General features: G+C 45.4%; 1 protein-coding gene across 3 annotated transcripts in view; it reads left to right on the top strand.

Moving 5' to 3' along the window:
• C2H3orf20 (chromosome 2 C3orf20 homolog) overlaps positions 1-12553 on the top strand; it is a 106278-nt gene that overhangs the window by 47661 nt on the left and 46064 nt on the right. For all 3 annotated transcript variants that reach the window (XM_054482249.1, XM_054482250.1, XM_063662666.1), the window contains 2 exons: positions 6472-6603; positions 11963-12086. In XM_054482249.1, the coding sequence (XP_054338224.1) occupies positions 6472-6603; positions 11963-12086 (256 nt within the window). The remainder of the gene's footprint in view (positions 1-6471; positions 6604-11962; positions 12087-12553) is intronic.

The following is a 12553-nucleotide window of genomic DNA, read 5'->3' as shown; positions in this document are numbered from 1 at the left end:
TTTTCTGCATCTGTTGAGATAATCATGTGGTTTTTGTCTTTGGTTCTGTTTATATGCTGGATTACATTTATTGATTTGCGTATATTGAACCAGCCTTGCATCCCAGGGATGAAGCCCACTTGATCATTGTGGATAAACTTTTTGATGTGCTGCTGGATTCAGTTTGCCAGTATTTTATTGAGGATTTTTGCATCAATGTTCATCAAGGATATTGGTCTAAAATTCTCTTTTTTGGTTGTGTCTCTGCCCGGCTTTGGTATCAGGATGATGCTGGCCTCATAAAATGAGTTAGGGAGGATTCCCTCTTTTTCTATTGATTGGAATAGTTTCAGAAGGAATGGTACCAGTTCTTCCTTGTACCTCTGGTAGAATTCGGCTGTGAATCCATCTGGTCCTGGACTCTTTTTGGTTGGTAAGCTATTGATTATTGCCACAATTTCAGATCCTGTTATTGGTCTATTCAGAGATTCAACTTCTTCCTGGTTTAGTCTTGGGAGAGTGTATGTGTCGAGGAACTTATCCATTTCTTCTAGATTTTCTAGTTTATTTGCGTAGAGGTGTTTGTAGTATTCTCTGATGGTAGTTTGTATTTCTGTGGGATCGGTGGTGATATCCCCTTTATCATTTTTTATTGCGTCTTTTGATTCTTCTCTCTTTTTTTCTTTATTAGTCTTGCTAGCGGTCTATCAATTTTGTTGATCCTTTCAAAAAACCAGCTCCTGGATTCATTAATTTTTTGAAGGGTTTTTTGTGTCTCTATTTCCTTCAGTTCTGCTCTGATTTTAGTTATTTCTTGCCTTCTGCTAGCTTTTGAATGTGTTTTCTCTTGCTTTTCTAGTTCTTTTAATTGTGATGTTAGGGTGTCAATTTTGGATCTTTCCTGCTTTCTCTTATGGGCATTTAGTGCTATAAATTTCCCTCTACACACTGCTTTGAATGTGTCCCAGAGATTCTGGTATGTTGTGTCTTTGTTCTCATTGGTTTCAAAGAACATCTTTATTTCTGCCTTCATTTCGTTATGTACCCAGTAGTCATTCAGGAGCAGGTTGTTCAGTTTCCAAGTAGTTGAGCGGTTTTGAGTGAGTTTCTTAATCCTGAGTTCTAGTTTGATTGCACTGTGGTCTGAGAGACAGTTTGTTATAATTTCTGTTCTTTTACATTTGCTGAGGAGAGCTTTACTTCCAAGTATGTGGTCAATTTTGGAATAGGTGTGGTGTGGTGCTGAAAAAAATGTATATTCTGTTGATTTGGGGTGGAGAGTTCTGTAGATGTCTATTAGGTCTGCTTGGTGCAGAGCTGAGTTCAATTCCTGGATATCCTTCTTAACTTTCTGTCTCGTTGATCTGTCTAATGTTGACAGTGGTTGTTAAAGTCTCCCATTATTATGGTGTGGGAGTCTAAGTCTCTTTGTAGGTCACTCAGGACTTGCTTTATGAATCTGGGTACTCCTGTATTTGGGTGCATATATATTTAGGATAGTTAGCTCTTCTTGTTGAATTGATCCCTTTACCATTATGTAATGACCTTCTTTGTCTCTTTTGATCTTTGTTGGTTTGAAGTCTGTTTTATCAGAGACTAGGATTGCAACCCCTGCCTTTTTTTGTTTTCCATTTGCTTGGTAGATCTTCCTCCATCCTTTTATTTTGAGCCTATATGTGTCTCTGCACGTGAGATGGGTTTCCTGAATACAGCACACTGATGGGTCTTGACTCTTTATCCAATTTGCCAGTCTGTGTCTTTTAATTGGAGCATTTAGTCCATTTACATTTAAAGTTGATATTGTTATGTGTGAATTTGATCCAGCCATTATGATGTTAGCTGGTTATTTTGCTCATTAGTTGATGCAGTTTCTTCCTAGTCTTGATGGTCTTTACATTTTGGCATGATTTTGCAGTGGCTGGTACTGGTTGTGCCTTTCCATGTTTAGTGCTTCCTTCAAGAGCTCTTTTAGGGCAGGCCTGGTGGTGACAAAATCTCTCAGCATTTGCTTGTCTGTAAAGGATTTTATTTCTCCTTCACTTATGAAGCTTAGTTTGGCTGGATATGAAATTCTGGGTTGAAAATTCTTTTCTTTAAGAATGTTGAATATTGGCCCCCACTCTCTTCTGGCTTGTAGAGTTTCTGAGAAGAGATCAGCTGTTAGTCTGATGGGCTTCCCTTTGTGGGTAACCCGACCTTTCTCTCTGGCTACCCTTAACATTTTTTCCTTCATTTCAACTTTGGTGAATCTGACAATTATGTGTCTTGGAGTTGCTCTTCTCTAGGAGTATCTTTGTGGCGTTCTCTGTATTTCCTGAATCTGAATGTTGGCCTGCGTTGCTAGATTGGGGAAGTTCTCCTGGATAATATCCTGCAGAGTGTTTTCCAACTTGGTTCCATTCTCCCCATCACTTTCAGGTACACCAATCAGACATAGATTTGGTCTTTTCACATAGTCCCATATTTCTTGGAGGCTTTGTTCGTTTCTTTTTATTCTTTTTTCTCTAAACTTCCCTTCTCGCTTCATTTCATTCATTTCATCTTCCATCACTGATACCCTTTCTTCCAGTTGATCGCATCAGCTCCTGAGGCTTCTGCATTCTCCACGTAGTTCTCGAGCCTTGGCTTTCAGCTCCATCAGCTCCTTTAAGCACTTCTCTGTATTGGTTATTCTAGTTATACATTCGTCTAAATTTTTTTCAAAGTTTTCAACTTCTTTGCCTTTGGTTTGAATTTCCTTCTGTAGCTCGGAGTAGTTTGGTCGTCTGAAGTCTTCTTCTCTCAACTCGTCAAAGTCATTCTCCGTCCAGCTTTGTTCCGTTGCTGATGAGGAACTGCGTTCCTTTGGAGGAGGAGAGGCGCTCTGCTTTTTAGAGTTTCCAGTTTTTCTGCTTTGTTTTTTCCCCATCTTTGTGGTTTTATCTACTTTTGGTCTTTGATGATGGTGATGTACAGAGGGGTTTTTGGTGTGGATGTCCTTTCTGTTTGTTAGTTTTCCTTCTAACAGACAGGACCCTCAGCTGCAGGTCTGTTGGAGTTTGCTAGAGGTCCACTCCAGACCCTGTTTGCCTGGGTATCAGCAGCGGTGGCTGCAGAACCATGGATTTTCGTGATCTGCGAATGCTGCTGTCTGATCGTTCCTCTGGAAGTTTTGTCTCAGAGGAGTACCCGCCGTGTGAGGTGTCAGTCTGCCCCTACTGGGGGGTGCCTCCCAGTTAGGCTGCTTGGGGGTTAGGGGTCAGGGACCCACTTGAGGAGACAGTCTGCCCATTCTCAGATTTCCAGCTGTGTGCTGGGAGAACCACTGCTCTCCTCAAAGCTGTCAGACAGGGACATTTAAGTCTGCAGAGGTTACTGCTGTCTTTTTGTTTGTCTGTGCCCTGCCCCCAGAAGTGGAGCCTACAGAGGCAGGCAGGTCTCCTTGAGCTGTGGTGGGCTCCACCCAGTTCGAGCTTCCAGGCTGCTTTGTTTACCTAAGCGAGCCTGCGCAATGGCGGGCGCCCCTCCCGCAGCCTCGCTGCTGCCTTGCAGTTTGATCTCAGACTGCTCTGCTAGCAATCAGCGAGACTCCGTGGGCGTAGGACCCTCCGAGCCAGGTGCGGGATATAATCTCCTGGTGCGCCATTTCCTAAGCCCGTCGGAAAAGCACAGTATTTGGGTGGGAGTGGCCTGATTTTCCAGGTGCCGTCTGTCACCCCTTTCCTTGACCAGGAAAGGGAACTCCCTGACCCCTTGCGATTCCCGAGTGAGGCAATGCCTTGCCCTGCTTCAGCTGGCGCACGGTGCTCTGCACCCACTGTCCTGTGCCCACTGTCTGGCACTCCCTAGTGAGATGAACCCGGTACCTCAGATGGAAGTGCAGAAATCACCCATCTTCTGCATTGCTCACGCTGGAAGCTGTAGACCGGAGCTGTTCCTATTCAGCCATCTTGGCTCCTCCCCCCCTGCTGCTCCTTTTAAATTTTGACTCCTCTTCAAAGTCTGCCTGCATTTGTTCACTCTTCATAGCCTTTGGGTCATTTTTTTTTTAATTTTTTCAAGCTTATAGTTATCTATGAGGAAGGCAGCCTGTCAGGCACTGACTCAGCTATACTGGAAGTAGAACCAGCTAGTTAATTTTTAGGCTGAGGGCTGAAATGCTCAGTCTAGCATTTTTGGTTGACTGGAGAGAGACCAGTGGGTGAGCTAGTGGAGAGACTAGTTGGGGAGTTACTAGCCAGACCCAAAAACATTAAAAATAGCGGCAATATTTTTTAAAGGAAGAACTCAATGGTGCACAGGCATGGCCTGTAAGGGGTAGATGAAAGGAAGAGGGAATTGTAGATGACTCCATGATGGATTATGTGTCTGGGAGGAAACAGAGAAGTTTCTGAGAGGATCAGTGACCAAAATGATTTTAGACATGTTTATTTGGTTCAGTGGCCATATCTCTCTGGGCTACTGTGACATGGACCCTGACCTAGGGTGAGAGATTGGGGATAATGGAGAAGTATAATGGTCTGGCAAATGAACTCTCAAGAAGACAAGTCTGTAGTTTGTAGAGCTGCCATACTTGGGAGTTTGGGGGAGAGAAAGAAAAACCATCCAGGGAGCAAGGATAATAAATGAAAGCTGTACTATGCTAAGCTATGAAATCTGCTGAAATTGGCTAACCATCCTATGAGAAAATTTCATGGGATAAAACTTTTTACTTTTACCTTACTTTTTACTATTATTGTCCCCAGGCTCAGAGAAGCTAACCAATTTGTCTAAAATTGCCCAACTGGTAAATGGCAATGCTGCGATTTGACCCCTGCTCAACTGCAGAGCTTGAGCTCCCAACCATGGCTCTATACTACATCTCTTTAGAAGGAGGACAAGAGAGAGGAGGGTTTTTTTGTTTGTTTGTTTGTTTGTTTGTTTTTTGAGACAGAGTCTCACTCTGTTGCCTAGGCTGGAGTGTAGTGGCGCAATCTCAGCTCACTGCAAGCTCTGCCTTCTGGGTTTGTGCCATTCTCCTGCCTCAGCCTCCCGAGTAGCTGGGACTACAGGCGTCCGCCACCATGCCCGGCTAATTTTTTTGTATTTTTAGTAGAGACGGGGTTTCACCATGTTAGCCAGGATGGTCTCGATCTCCTGACCTCATGATCCACCCACCTTGGCCTCCCAAAGTGCTGGGGTTACAGGTGTGAGCCACCATGCCCGGCCGAGGGTTTCTTTTAAGTGAGAGTGATCAAGTTTGAAGATGTCAAAAGACTTGGCAAGTCATAGTTCAGTGCTTTCAGGGTGCTGAAGGGAACTGGTCTCCAGACTGCAGGGTGTGAGGAAGAAACTCAGAAGAAAGGAAGTTAAGTGTAGACCCCTGGGCAAGCAACTGGAATAGTAGAAAGAAATGGAAGGAGCAAAGCAGAGAGTGTTGTTGTTGTTGTTGTTGTTGTTGTTGTTTTTGGTTCAGAGGCATCCTGGGGTATTTGTAGGTAAGGGGATATTGTAGGTCAGGGACATTGAAGACTGAGAGAAGCACAGCAGTGTAGGGCTGCACACTCTGAGGCTCTCCGGGAGGGTCCCTGCGTATAAATTGTGCTCTGCACATGCAAATTGTTCAACAGCCTTAAATGTGAGTTGCTCTACCTTGTCCTGACAATATCTGCTCATGCTGGGCATAGGCCTTAATGGCTTACAAAGCCACTTCCACCATTTTTATCTCATTTGATCCTAATAATAGCCGTTCAATGATTTCATGTGGAAGAAGTTGAGATTCAGCGAAGCTAACTGGGTTGTTATCAGGAGGCAGAACTGGGACTCACCTGTAGACCACAGAGCTCTCAGTAAGGCATGAGTTGTTATAAGGGCAACTCACTCTCCCCAAGCTCCAATATGGTACTGCTTAAAGGAAATCCCACTCTTTTGGAAGTGATGATAAAGAGTAGCTGCCCCTTTCCACCCATCTTTGGCTTCTCCTCAGGGGAAGAGTAATGACATATTTGTGGAAGGGGCTGAGTATGTGTGGCCCAGGCCCTTCTGGGTCCTCTTTGACCTCTTCCCACCCGTCTGCAGAGGGCTTTCCAGTGCTTCCTGCCAAGTGGTCACCTTCCTACCACTGTAGGACAAGAGTCGTAGTCAGGCCTTGTGCCTGAGTGGACACATCTGTTTGATTCAGGGATAAAGGGTTACCCTCTGATCCAAGCTGCATTCCCAATTCATCTTTACCAGAACTGAAGCTGATTCATCTGCCAGACACCTGTGACTCTTTCACAGTGGGTTTCATGCCTGAGTTGGAAAGGGAAGGAGCAGGAATAAGGAAGCATCATTTACTTTTTCAGTGGGTCCCCCAGGGGAGCCTGGAATTTTTCTGTCTTCTCCATGAAGCAGAATTCTAACATAAGAACTGGAAAGCTCTTACAAATCTTCTGCCCCAAGCCAACAGAGGCTTTGTGCTTCGTGGTGGGTCAGGAAGGGGTGGCTGGGGCCGTTGAAGCAGGGATTCTCTGAGTACTGTTTCTTCATCTACAGGTGAATGAGGAAATGAAACTAAAGGTGCTGGGACAGGACTCCATCACAGTCACCTTCACCTCCCTGAATGAGACAGTAACACTCACTGTGTCGGCCAACAATTGTCCCCATGGAATGGCATATGACAAACGGGTAAGGCAAGGCAGACCATGCACCCAGCCCTGACCCCTGGGCATCTCAACGTGGGTTGCTGTTTCACATCTCAGGGCCTTTGCTCTTACTCCCCAGCACCCTTCCATGCAAGACCCTGCCTTTTCCTCTGCCATTATTCACCACCTACTCTTAGTACCACCTTCCTGTGAAACTTCTTATATCAATTAAGAGTCTTCCAGTTGTAAGTGACAGAATCCAGTGTGGACTAGCTTAAGCATGAAAAAAGAATACAGTGGCTCAATAAACTGAGAAGTCTGTCAATATGCAGTTTCAGGCATGGCTGGATCCAGGCTCTGAAATCATTCCACCAGATCTTCCCATCTCTTGGCTCTGCTTTCCTTTTTGTTGGCTTCATTCTCAAGGAGTTTCTCTCCTGTTGATGACAAGATGACCATGAACATCTCTGGGCTATTATTATACCAGCTTTAGTGCCCCTGGAAGAAGGAGGGCTTCTCTTTCCTAAACACTCCAGTAGAAATGCCAACATCAACACTCATTGGCTCTATTAACTGCCCATGTGTGAAACATTCCCTGTGACCAGGAGTATGTATTGCTGCCATTGGCTAGGCTTGAGGCTCATGTCCATTCTGGGGGCCAGTGTGTCAGATTACTCTCAAATGAACCACCTGGGCAAAAGATAAGGCAGAAGAGTTTCCCTAAAGGAAAATCAAGGTGCTGTTACCAGGAGAAGAAATGATGCTGAGTAGAAAACTACCAGTGCATGTTGATGACCCTCTCTCTACCACCCTCTTCCCATCCCAGGTAGAGTCAGTCTCTCCCTCTCCTCAGCCCCCCTGGCCGTGACAACCTCCATTCCAGACTGCTTTATTTTCAAGTCTATCTTCTCCACAAATTGAAAATTCCCTGTGATTCCCTCTAATGTCTGTTGTCCCAGGGCCCAGCATGAGGACTACTTCAAATTAAGTCTTTACCAAATATTTTTTGGGTGGATGAGAATACAGTGGAGACTGGGAGTCTGATTATTCCATTCAGTGGGTCATCATGGATCCTACCGTATATCTGGTGATGTCAAGTCAACATCAGGGAGAGAGGTGGAGAGGATTAAGAGGACACAGTCCCTACACCCTGAGTATATATCCCAAAAGAGAACACTTGACCTCAACACGAGATGGGGTAACCAAAGCTCAAGTGGGTAGAGCAGACTATTTGAGCTCCCCACAGGGCACTCTGCCCACTAAGGGAAGGCTCCTAGAAGCAAAAGCAGTGTGACCACCACACTTTCCAGTTTGCCCAGAGCCAGTCCCAGTTTATACCAGAGCAATTATATACCTGGAGCAATTGTAAATGGCACTATGTGTCCCCCTCAAAAGTGTCCTGGTTTGGATGATAGATTATATGATCATCCTGAGCAAGATACTCTTAAGCTGTGTAGGCATTTGCCACTGTATGCCACAAGCTTACAGACACCCAAAGCTGGCAGAGCCCAGCAAGGGCAACCAACCCAATGTCCAATAAGGACATAGGGCGTGGGCAGTTGTTGGGGGTCTCCTTTGTTACTCCTGGAGGAAAGCATTGCACCTGTTTTTTTTTTTTTCCCACTACATTTTCATTCCAGCAGCATTTCACCTTCATTAATTCATTAACAAATTCAATAAACATTTATTAGCACCTGCAGCAGGCCAAGTTGGCTGCTGGAGATGTAGAAATAAAGAAGTCTCATTCCCTCTAAACTCTGAAATTCTCTCAATCTAATGGAAGGGGCAAAAGCATGGGCACCAATGATCATCTAGCTTGACCCTTGTGGTGCGCCAGAGGGTTGTGTGGAATCTGCTAGGAGAGGAGGAGAGGAAGTACCGGAGAAACGCAGGTGCCTGTGAATCCGGCATGCATTGGTTACTTCAAAGAGCAAACTACCCGCAAGAGTTTGAGTCCATCTGGGCTGAGATGAATGATCTTGCTTATTGATCCATCTACCCTGTCAATTTGGTTCCACACTCTCACTCTAAAAGGCCATTGGTTTTATTTTATTTTATTTTATTTTATTTTGTTTTATTTTATTTTATTTTATTGAGACCAAGCCTTGTCTGTCACTCAGACTGGAGTACAGTGGTGCAATCTTGGCTCACTGCAGCCTCCGCCTCCTAGGTTCAAGTGATTCTCGTGCCTTCAGACTCCCGAGTAGCTGAGATTACAGATGCCTACCACCACGCCAGCTCATTTTTGTATTTTTAGTACAGACAGGGTTTCACCATGTTGGCCAGGCTGTTCTCAAACTCCTGACCTTAGACGATCCACCCGCCTCAGCCTCCCAAAGTGCTGGGATTACAGGCGTAAGCCACGGTGCCTGGCCAGAAAAAGTTATTGTTAAGTGATTAAGATGCACTGGGTATGAAGTCACCTATCTATGCTTCTTGGAAACCTTTTTAGATTGCGTTTTAAAAATGTGAGTCTACTTTTCTTATCAAAGGCAATGGATATTAGAAAATTATTTATTCTCATAAAATTGTGACAGTGCTTCATTTTTCTGGCAACCTCTTGTCTGATTATCTCTGAAGTTTGGAATGCAGCTGAGAACCAAGATACAAGCAATTCAAGACCCCCATGAGCAGCTGAGAAAAATTACTCTCAGTCTGTGTACCCAACAAGCCCCTTAGGCCTAGAAAAGCCCCTAGGAATTCAAGTCTTATTTTCTTACCTTAAAGCAACCTCCTCAAGCTGGAATTAGAAGTCTAGAGCTGTGTTGTCCGATATTGTAGCCATGAGTCACACATGGCAATTGAGCCCTTGACATGTGACAAGTGCAAATGGAGATGGGCTCTGCATGGAAACACACACTGCATTTCAAAGACTTAGTGTGAATTGAGAATGTAAAATTTATCATTAATAATTGACTATTTTGATGATATGTTGACATAACCTTATTTTTGATATACTGGTTTAAATCAATAGATAATTAGAATTAATTTTCCCTTTTAAAAATGTTTTTAATGTGCTACTAGGACGTTTTCAACTACTTGTGTAGCTCACATTATATTTCTAGTGGATCATGCTGGGCTAGAAGGTAGAGTCTCTATTAAGGGAAGCTTATCAAGGCATGGTTTGACAGTGCGGTAGAAGACTGAGAGGTTATTTAAAATGACACAGTAATTCAAAGAGCATAACTGTCTTAAGGAAATGAAACATAGGGACAAACAGACCAATACATTGAGACAGATTCTGAAAACAGTGCTGCATTATAGAAAGCAGAAGCAGATGTTGACCAAGATTGACTTGCCAAAACAGTGTTCCGATCATAACCTCTTTTGAGAGTGCAAGCATGTGTACTATGTATGACAACTTTCTAACAAGATAAACAGAAACAATGAGTAAATATGCTTTCTTGTGGGTAATGGGATTTCCAAATGTTGACCTTAACCACGTGGTTAAGCATCTCAGGATATTTTACATGAAATCCTGAGGCTTAGAAAATTAGCTCATCTTGCATTCTTGGACCATGAGAGCTGCAAGGAGCTTCCAAGAAAATGTGCCGAGAGTTGGGGCTGGCAGAGAGCCTCAGCTAGGAAGAGGCCATAGGGCCTTGGGCCAGTCCCTTCCCTGTCTGGGTCTCAGTTTCCTCATCTGTGTAGTGATGCATAAGGGCCCACCCGGCTTTAACACACTCCCACCCTGGGACTTTTACAGTCCATTCAGTTCCGTCTGTGGGTGTTTATTTGGGGTCGGTGATCACTCGTTAGCAAAACCATGGTCGCCTCTGTAAGGCTGGAGGTGGGGGCGGGAGCAGCCTCCTCCCTCCAAGTCCCTGTCACTGAGAAGCTTGTTAAATGGCTTCCCCAGACACCCATTGCCCTGGAAAGAGCCACCCATCAGAGAGACAGGCAGAATGGCAGTCCCAGCTTTTACAGCCCTGAGGCCTGGCTCCTCACTAAATATTTCCATCAAGGCAGCTCTTGGGAAGTGAGACAACAGCCTCTGTTTAAATGCTTTATTAGCCCAGTGTGCCACCTCAGGTCCTTTTTGGAAGAAGGCTAGGTATAAATTTCAAATAATTAAATAAATAAGATGAGTGCAGAAGCAGCAACTGGGGCCAAGAATCAGAAGGATGGTTGAGGCTTTGCCATTTGTTGGGGACATCCTTTATAGATTTCCTGCCTGCAGCATAAAGAAGGACTCGTGGGCTGACTTTGTTGTTCATCAGGAAATCTGATACTGCTCACCCTACTCTTGCCACTTGGGGCTTAAATTCCACAGAAGAGAGTTTTTTTGCCTACCTTCTCTATGTTACGTGGGAGATGTAGAAATGATAGATCTTCCTCTCAAGTTGCTGAATGAGTTTAGGGACAAAGGAAGTGAAAAAAAAAAAAAATGACCAGGACCCAGGGCAGAAAGGACAGGAAGGGACATGTGTGAAAGTTCACCAGAGGGAGCAGTTGCTGTTGGCTGAGGAAATCAGGGAAGGCTTCCTAGAGAGAAAGACCGAATATAAATACCTCTGGAAACGGCCTGATTTTGCAGTGCCACTGACATGCCCCAGCTGTTCAGAGCAGGTCTTAGGTTGGGTCTCCTGGGAAACAGACTGTAGAATGGAGCCAAGTGTGCAGGAGTTTACTGGGGACTGCTCTTGGGAACAGCTCCTTTGAGGGTCTGAAGGAAGGCAGAGGGAGAGGGCAGCCATGGCAGAGGCCTCAGCGATCCCGTGGGGAGCACTGGCGTCAGAATGATCCTTCAGCATAATCTCAAATGGAAGCAAGAGGCCTGGGCCTTTGTGGCCTGCAATGACCAGTCAGCCTCTGTAACCTTGGCCAGAGGCAGGTTCTCAGCTGGGCAATGTCAGCAGCCACTGTTTTGACAGCTGGAGGGATGAAGGGGCTCCTGGGGGATGCACCGCAGCATCCACTGCAAAGGGAGGCCAGCAGAGAAAGCTCTGCAGAAGGCTTTATCATCCACTTACTCACGAATGCAATAGCATTTACTGAGCACCTGCATGACAAGCACTCAGACACACAGGAGACCAAGACTAGGTCCCTTCCCTCCAGAAGCTTGCAGTCTAGTGGAAAGATAGGCTCAAACACAGCTATCACTTGGCAAAGTGCTAACTTCCATCTTCAGGCTGCATTGAGCATGATGAGAGTACAAAGCAAGAAGTAGTTCTGCCCAGTCGAATCAAGGAAAACCCTCCAAGGAGAGGCCATGAGTCAGGCCTGGGCCTGTGTGCAGGAACTCACTAGGCTGAGAGGGAGAGAGATGGGTTCCAGGTAGGGGTGGGGGGGATGGGCAATAGCACATCTCCTGAACCGGAGCAAGTCTTAGTTATCTTGGGCTATGCAGCTGGCTCCTTGAGGGGCTGGTGACACCTGCCCTCCCCTTTGCCTCTCTCCAGCTGAATCGCAGAATCAGCAACATGGACAACAAGGTGTATAAGATGAGCCGAGCCCTGGCTGAGATCAAGAAGCGGTTTCAGAAGACAGTGACTCAGTTCATTAATTCTATCTTGCTGGCCGCAGGTAAGGAGGCTGCAAGGTGGGCGAAGGCCTATCTGCTGGCTTCCCCAGTCCTGAGATTCTGGCAGGTCATCTCAAGGGACAGACCTTTACTTTACTGCCCATTCCATCTTCAGTCTGAATGTCCAGGGAAGTAGGCATAGCAGAGATATTTCCCCATTTTAGGTAGGATCATTGGGCTCAGGTCACTTAAGGCCACACAGCTAAGAATAGTGACATGTGCCCACTTGCATTTCTGAGCTCTCTCCCGGAGTGTCTTGCACATCTCCATGAGATTGTCTTATTTTCCTGGGTTTCTCAGTGGCTGGCTGTGTCCCTCTTGGTCCCCATCCCACATCTACATTCACCTTTAGCTCCATTTCTCATATCACCCATCATCCATCTGGAGCCCCTCCTCCTCCCTTCTTTTTGTGGATCTCAGAAGAGAAAAATGCAGTCACCTCTCTAGGCTGTCCCTGTTAGGCCCACAG

This window comes from Pongo pygmaeus, chromosome 2, assembly GCF_028885625.2.
Source record: "Pongo pygmaeus isolate AG05252 chromosome 2, NHGRI_mPonPyg2-v2.0_pri, whole genome shotgun sequence".
NCBI classification, from domain to species: Eukaryota; Metazoa; Chordata; class Mammalia; order Primates; family Hominidae; genus Pongo; species Pongo pygmaeus.
Note: the sequence above shows the minus strand (reverse complement) of the source record. Positions and strands in the feature narration are given on the sequence as shown.